The 7916-nt window shown below is 36.1% G+C and overlaps 1 protein-coding gene across 1 annotated transcript; it reads left to right on the top strand.

Moving 5' to 3' along the window:
- The first annotated feature begins 671 nt into the window (after nt 1–671).
- LOC311075480 (putative nuclease HARBI1) lies at nt 672–6895 on the top strand. Its single transcript, XM_084102927.1, has 2 exons — nt 672–1756; nt 5230–6895. Exons 1-2 carry the CDS (start codon nt 1000–1002, stop codon nt 5628–5630), a joined length of 1158 nt encoding a protein of 385 aa, XP_083959053.1. The 5' UTR covers nt 672–999; the 3' UTR covers nt 5631–6895.
- Nucleotides 6896–7916: the final 1021 nt, after the last annotated feature.

Raw genomic sequence — 7916 nt, 5'->3', positions numbered from 1 at the left:
ACATTTTGAAAAGCAAGTGCAGAACGTGGAAAGAGGAGTGAAGAGAACAACAACAAAAGCGTACAAATAAAATAAAATATGAGCAGAAAATGAAAGAGAGCTCAAAATACAGAGTAGTAAAAGCAACATAATTTGGTGAGTGATTCAAATTATTTTGCATTTTTAATGTGTTTTAAGTTTTGATTCATGCTTGTTGTTTTTTAAAATGCCTTTTAATTTTTGATTCACGCTTATTTATTTATTTTATCCGTGACCACGTTGTTAACTATTCTGATGATAATTGCATTATTTTTTCTGTTTATGAAATATATATTTTTACATGTGTTTTTAATTTTTTGATTCACGATTGTTGCCTGCTAGCCTGACGTCATCATACTCAGATTCTAGTCAGAATACTTCCCGACCTAAAAATGTTGTGGGCGGGGCTAAGTTCGGCTGGCATCCAGGCTACCTGCCCGCAATACTTTTGAGGGGAAATTAATTCCATAAATGCGTTGGTGAAGTAAATCCTGTGTAGGATTTACTATAATCTAAATAAAGCTTCTATGAATGAATTCACGAAATGTCTTAATGTCATTTATTTATTTATTGTGCTGTATTTTCTTCATAACGATTTCGCTTACGTTACAGTTAAGACTTTTATTATGAAAGGATTTTTTTTTTTTTTTTTCACATGACCCGGATGTTAAAACACAAACGACTCAAAGCATGTTTTGAGTTCATTCGTTGTTTTCGCGTGTGTTTTTACAACAACAATGTAGGATGTTAAATTACATTGGCGGGCGGTCAGATGCATATTGACATTGTGCAACGGAGCTGTGCTAAGCAATGCCTGTTTGTTATTCCACTCAGTTATACTGGATTTTCCATGGACTAACTTATCTGAAGATTCGTGTATGATAAAACAGATGGTTTATCGTCCAGTTCAATAGTTGTGTTGTAGTGCAGTGCACACAAATATAATATTCTTTCAGGTTATTATTTTTCTTCTGCTGAATAATGTCTTTAGCTGGAGCGCTGTGGTTTGCTGTTCAGGATGACTTATTCACACACGGCGTGTGTAACAACACAACATCATCCAGCATCAGCAACACAAAACAAGACAAACAACCCAGCATCAGTGAGCCCATCTCTGCTGCGCCCGAGACACACACTGTCCTGGACAGACTGGATGATCGCTTTCTGTCTCAATGTTTACATCTCAATCGGCAGTGTCTGCGATTCATCGTCGATTTCATCCAGGCCCGTTTAAAGAAAGACGTGTTTGCGCCCGGCCACAGCCCGACCCCCGCAGAAGCCAACATTCTGGCCGCGCTTGCCTACTTCGCACACGGGTCTTTGCCCAGGAAAATCACAGAACGCCTGGAAATAGATCAGACAACAGCGGGCGAGGCGGTGAACCGCATAACCAAACTCTTATCCGACCTGAGCCCTGATTTCATCACCTTCCCGAACAGTTATAATGACCGCATGGGTACCGCACAAGCCTTTAAGAACGTGAGCGGCATCCCGCATGTGGTGGGAGTGCTGGGGTATCTGCATGTGAAGGTGAGCCCTCCGGCCGGGGAGGAGCACATGTATATAAACACTGTGGGTTATCATTCAGTCATGATGCAGGTCGTGTTCGACGTGGATGGGAATCTCTTGAGTCTGGAGCAGTGCTGTCCTGGAGGAACTCCTGAGCAGACTGTTTGGGAAAACTCGGACATTGGCAGACAGTTCAGCATTTTTCAGCACGGTCATACGTGGGTTGTTGGTAAGAACAGTTGTGAACTTTTAAATATAATTTAGGTCAAACTTTGTCCAATTCTCACTATTAACTATTAATTTTACCTTAATACACTCCTAATTACTGCTTACTAAAAGTAAGGTATTTGTTAAGTTTAGGAATTGATGTAGAATAAGGTCATGTAGAATAAGGCATTTATATGCTTTGTACTAATAAACAGTCAATATCATAGTAATATGCCTGCTAGTTAAAAGTGAGAATTGGACCCTAAACTGAAGTGTTACCATAATTTATAATCAGTGCTGGCTTGATTACTTATATAAATTGTAGTCGGTTACTGTCTGATTCCAAATTACATGACCAAAAATTTTAGTTAGTAATGTAATCCATATTATACTAGGCCTACACATAGTATATAGTTAATAATAATCGTTTAGATTACTTTTGACCTTACTCATTTATCACATTGATTTCAATAGGAGAATATTTTAAGACATTGATATAAAAATACAAAGAGAAAGGGACATATATCAAATATTTATAAAATTATTATGCATTAAAATATTACATTAAGTCGAGGTTTGTGATGGCACTGCAGGGGGTTCATGAGTTTAATGAAAATGTTCTGTTGATTAAATCATAAAAATGTAAAATTCAAATAAATAATTAAAAATATATAAAGAAACCAAAATAAAACACTTACCAATAAAGGTTAAATATTTATTTACCTTCATGTCATGTGGTCATTAAACGACATCAGAGAACTCAATAACTTAACTTTATTATTTTATTATTATTATTATTGACCTAACTTATTTACTTAAATTTTATATCTATTAGGTCAAAGAAGTTCAGTTTACAAAAAAAAAAAGTTGAAATCATGTGCATTTGTACATTTTAATGTGTTAGAAAGACAAAAGCATTCCAAAGACAGTAATGTGCAGTTAAATGACTCACTGATTGATAAATCAAATAGGCTAATTATTAATGTGTTAGCCTGGAGCTGATTAGATATTCAATGTAATCATTACATGTAATCAATAAAAAAAGCAACTGTAGTGTGATTACGAGTATTTTAAAATGCAATATAATGTAATTACAAGTGCTTAATTTTTGGAATCTGATTAATCTGATTGTAATCAGTTACTACCCAGCACTGTAATGTTACAAACGATTTCTTTTTCAGATACATGCTGTTCTTTTGAACTTTCTATCATGAAAGTGTCCTGGATAAAAAAATAAAATAAAATAAAAAGTATTACAGTTGCTACATAAAATAGCAGCACAACCGTTTTTAACTGTGAGAAATACAAATAAATGTTTCTTGAGCCGAAAATCAGCATGTTAGAGGGATTTCTGACAGATCATGTAACACTGAAGACTTGAGTAATGGCCACTGAAAATTTAGCTTTACCATCACAGGAATAAATTGCATTTTAAAATGTATGAATATAGAAAGGTTATTTTAATTTGTAATAATATTTCATACTAGTGTTTTTACTGGATTTTAGTCAAATAAACACAGCCTCTGTGAGCAAAGAAGACTTTTCAAAAATATTTTAATTCTGTTTTAAATTCAACTGGTACGCTGAGCTATTCATGATTCCCTCAACTTGCTGCCACCACTATGCTTCTCCATGTGGATGGTGTTCTTTTGCTGATGTGCTGTTATTTTTGCACTAAACATACCTTTTACAATTTTTCTTGGTCTCGTCAGACCTTAACACATTTTTCCACATGGTTTGGGGAGACTGGATATGTTTTTGCAAAGTTTAGCTGGGCTTGGAGGCTTTGGTTTTGTTTTGTTTTGTTTTTTTAGTCAGAAAAGGCATTTTGTCATGACCCATAGCCCAGAGAGATGGAGAATACGGGATATAAATGTCACATGTAGGGAAGCAAACAGTACTTGTTCGAAAGAGCAACTCTTTTAATGTTGCTTTAGTACGTCTTTTGACAGCTTCCCTGACAAGTTTATTGTCTTCTAATAATGTCACTGTTGTGCCATACTTTCTCAGTTTGTTAATGACTGTCTTTGCTGTGATTCCATGGTAAATGAAATGCCTTGGAATTATAATTTTTTGTTGCCCTCACCTGAGCGATATCTTTCAACAATAAGATTACGTTGATGCTTCATGAGCTCTTTGTGGCCGATGGCTCTTATAGCAGCATACAACCATAGAAGAATCAGAAAAATCTTACAAAAACAGCAGAGATTTATTTTGAGTTAATTCGAGTCACTTCAGGTGAAAACAATGATGTATGTTATTAGTTATGTTATGTTCACATCAGCATGATTAGTTAATTCTGAACACAACCACATACCGAATTTTAAAAGGGTGTGCATACTTATGCAACTTGGTTATTTTTATTCTCTGAAATGTATCGCTGCATAGGTTATAATTTTTTTACATTGAAGGTGCAAAAGTTCTGATATGATTTATCTTTGTTTCATTTTTTAAATTTTTTACATGTTTTAACAGGGCTTTGTAATGGCTTCCTGGAATACTTAAAGGGTTCACCCAAAAATGAAAATTGTCAGTAATTACTCACCCTCATGTTGTTCCAACCCCATAAGACTTTAGTTCATCTTCTCAGTTCTCGCGCATGCGTCGTGGCGCTCTCGTGAACTCACGTCAGAGGCCCACACGGAAGAAAATGAATAGTTGAGAGTCGTTATAATAATGAAAAGTCGTTATTTTTATTTATTTTTTGCGCACAAAAAGTATTCTCGTCGCTTGATTAAAAACTTAAGGTTGAGCCACTGTAGTCACTTGGACTATTTTAACGATGTTTTTACTAACTTTTCTGGGCCGGCAGATGCAATTACCTAGAAGCCTATGGAGGAGTGAGACAGCTCTCAGATTTCATCAAAAATATCTTAATTTGTGTTCCGAAGATGAACGAAAGTCTTACAGGGTTGGAACAACATGAGGGTGAGTAATTACTGACAGCATTTTCATTTTTGGGTGAACTAACCCTTTAATTATTTTGGGCCAATCATGGAATTAAACTAGTGCTGCACGATTTGGGGAAAAAATCTAATTACGACTTCTCTGGTTAAAATTGTGATATGCGATTTAAAATCGCTTTTTAAAAATTTTTTTTTTTTACATGAAACAGCCCTAAATTCAACTGTCAGATATTTTGGTTGCATTTTATTTTACAGTATGTGTACTTGCATATAATTACAGTGTACTTACCTAAGAAAGTACTGGTTAATATAACATGACTACATGGGTTAGGGTTAGGTTCAGAGTTAGTACCTAGTTATTACCCAGTTATTGCAATTACTATAACAAGTACATAGTATGTAAATGGGGAACAGGACTGTAAAATAAAGTGCAACCAATATTTCTGAATAATGACAAACCTTAATTAACTACAATACTATGATAATGTGTTGTCTTTCCACAGTCTCTACAAGTAACTAATAAAATGATTTAAAACTCAAATACAGTTTCTCCATCTCCCCTCTGTCTTTTTGTCTTTGTTCCCCAAAGGTAGCAGAAGTCTTTTAGGTTGTGGGCACGTGTTGACCCCTGTCGAGGCCTTTCGCATCAAAAGCAACGCAGCCCTGCGATTCAACCAAGCACACGCTCAGCTACATGGCCGTGCGCAACAGGTCTTTGGCAGTTTGAAAAGCCGTTTCCAGTGCCTGCGTGACATCGGCCCCATTAAGTCGCCAGAGTCAGTGGCATGCACCATCAAAGCCTGCTGCGTCCTGCACAACATCTGCAAGAAGTTCTCTGTCCCGTTACCCTTGGATTTTAACATAGAGCCGCTCCATCCACCATCAGAGGTGCTGAACATCTTGGCAGAGCAGCCATTTGACTACATGGAAGACACTAAAGAGGAGATGATAGAAATGTTTTTTAATATTTCAGAAGATGGAAACGAATGAGATGTGTCCGGATGTGAACAAGAACAGTAATGATAGCAAGAAGCCAGAGATCGTTAGTTTAAAACGTGTACTGAATGCTATAAATGAAACGAACACAGATAAACGCATGCTAAAATGCCAGTTGAGTCTTCATATTCATAAGCTTTATTCAGTTTATCAATAATTGAGAAGTTATTGCTAGTACACTTATATTTGTTAACAAGTGATATGAATAAAAACAAAATGTTTGTCTGTGGAAGGCTATAAACCAAGAACGCTTATTAAATCAAGTCCGTTACAAGAAAAAGTATTGCAGTTGTACCATAATTCAGTGATGCTGTCAGTTGCTAATACTATGGTACTTTGACATACAGCATGATACTAAATGATTACCATATTTATATATACCAAAAATTGTAGTACCATTACTTGCAAATTGCTTATGTCTGGAAACATATCACATTGTGCCTGGATAGGACACGATATAAATATGTTTTTCTTAGGGGTCGTTTACACAACACTATTTTCAACTAAAAAAGGAGAACTTTTTATGCGATTGGCCATTCATTTGCACGACAACGGAGTTTTGGGGGCCTGAAAACATTCAAAAAAACGAGTTTCAAAGTGCAAGCTTTTGATCGTTTCTGTGTAAACTACAAAAACACAAATTTGTGAAAACGATGATGTCATTACTTGTTCAGTCTAGAGGTGTGTAGTGTTTCTTTACAAAGTGACATCGCCAACTACTGGCCTGACATGCATATAACAACGTTTTTAATCGTTGTTGTGGATCCATGTGAACGGGCATCATTTTAAAGGGATACTCCACTTTTTTTGGAAATAGGCTCATTTTACAACTCCCCCAGAGTTAAACAGTTGAGTTTTACCGTTTTCGAATCCATTCAGCCGATCTCCAGGTCTGGCAGTACCACTTTTAGCATAGCTTAGCATAGATCATTGAATCGGACAAGACCATTAGCATCTCTCTCAAAAAAATTACCAAAGAGTTACATTGTGTACTAAGACCGACGGAAAATGAAAAGTTGCGATTTTCTAGGCTGATATGGCTTGGAACTATACTCTCATTCCTGCGTAATAATCAAGAAACTTTGCTGCCGTACCATGAGTCCAGCAGGCGCAATGATATGACGCAGCGCCTGAAAATAGTCCCCAGCTCGGTAGACTATAGGGTCGACTATTTTCAGGCGCTGCGTCATATCATTACGAGAAGAGAAGTTTTAAATAGGAAAAATATCGAAACTCTTTGCTCATTTTTTGGAGAGAGATGCTAATGGTCTTGTCTGATTCAATGATCTATGCTAAGCTATGCTAAAAGTGGTACCGCCAGACCCGGAGATCGGCTGAATGGATTCGAAAATGGTAAAACTCAACTGTTTAACTCTGGGGGAGTTGTAAAATGAGCCTATTTCCAAAAAAAGTGGAGTATCCCTTTAACAACGTCGTCACTAAATTTCACTAATTTGACCGCTCCTTAACCATAAAATCTGGAGGTTTTTTTTTTCTTTCTGTGGAATACAAAAGTATTAAGAAATACGAAATGTTTGAATAATCTTTATGTGTCCGTTTCATACAACAATGGTTCACAGTAACCATGACAAACAAACAAATCTTTCTTTCCCCTGCAGTTCTCAAACATCATTCTCTATTTCACATACAGATATGAAAATTATTTAAATCAGGGGGTGCCCAATCCTGTTCCTGGAGATCTACCTTCCTGCAAAATCAGCTCCAAATCTGATTAAACACACCTGGTCTACGTCCAAAATCGTATACTTTCTTGAGTAGGTACTTATTTTGAATTAGTAATAATTTCACAACCGCTAAAAAAGTTTGTATATGTTCTATATTGTATGAATGTAATCCGGACGTACTAAATTCACCGTGTTGTCATTATCATGATATACCAGGGTCAGTTGGCGCTTCACTGCCAATCATAAATCTTATCCCATGGCCTCATGGGATAGTAAAGTGTCCATTGTATGCACACTTCAGAATCTCCCCGGTAGTCTTCTGGTACTTTTTGTCTACTATTTTATGAGTACTGTGACATATTTATTTTGTCACACACTGTTTATCACCTACTATATAGCTGGGAAGTGTATGATTTCAGACATAATCTTCAGGAACGCTTGATAATGACATACAGGTTTAAAATACTGGTAGGAACAGGATTGAGCAACCCTGATGTAAATAATGACACAATTTTGTCATTAGACAAACTATTATTTTAAAGCTTGTTAAGTGACAGACAGCTGAGAATACAGTTACTGGCATAATAAAAAAATA

The sequence above is a fragment of the Abramis brama genome (genome assembly GCF_963993115.1).
Source record: "Abramis brama genome assembly, chromosome: 24".
Taxonomy (NCBI): Eukaryota; Metazoa; Chordata; class Actinopteri; order Cypriniformes; family Leuciscidae; genus Abramis; species Abramis brama.
Note: the sequence above shows the minus strand (reverse complement) of the source record. Positions and strands in the feature narration are given on the sequence as shown.

Excerpts from the sequence above, each read along its gene's own strand:
- LOC311075480 (XM_084102927.1), top strand. The coding sequence starts at position 1,000 with ATGTCTTTAGCTGGAGCGCTGTGGTTTGCTGTTCAGGATGACTTATTC. Across the intron at positions 1,757-5,229 it reads CGGTCATACGTGGGTTGTTG|GTAGCAGAAGTCTTTTAGGT; the intron begins GTAAGAACAGTT and ends TGTTCCCCAAAG.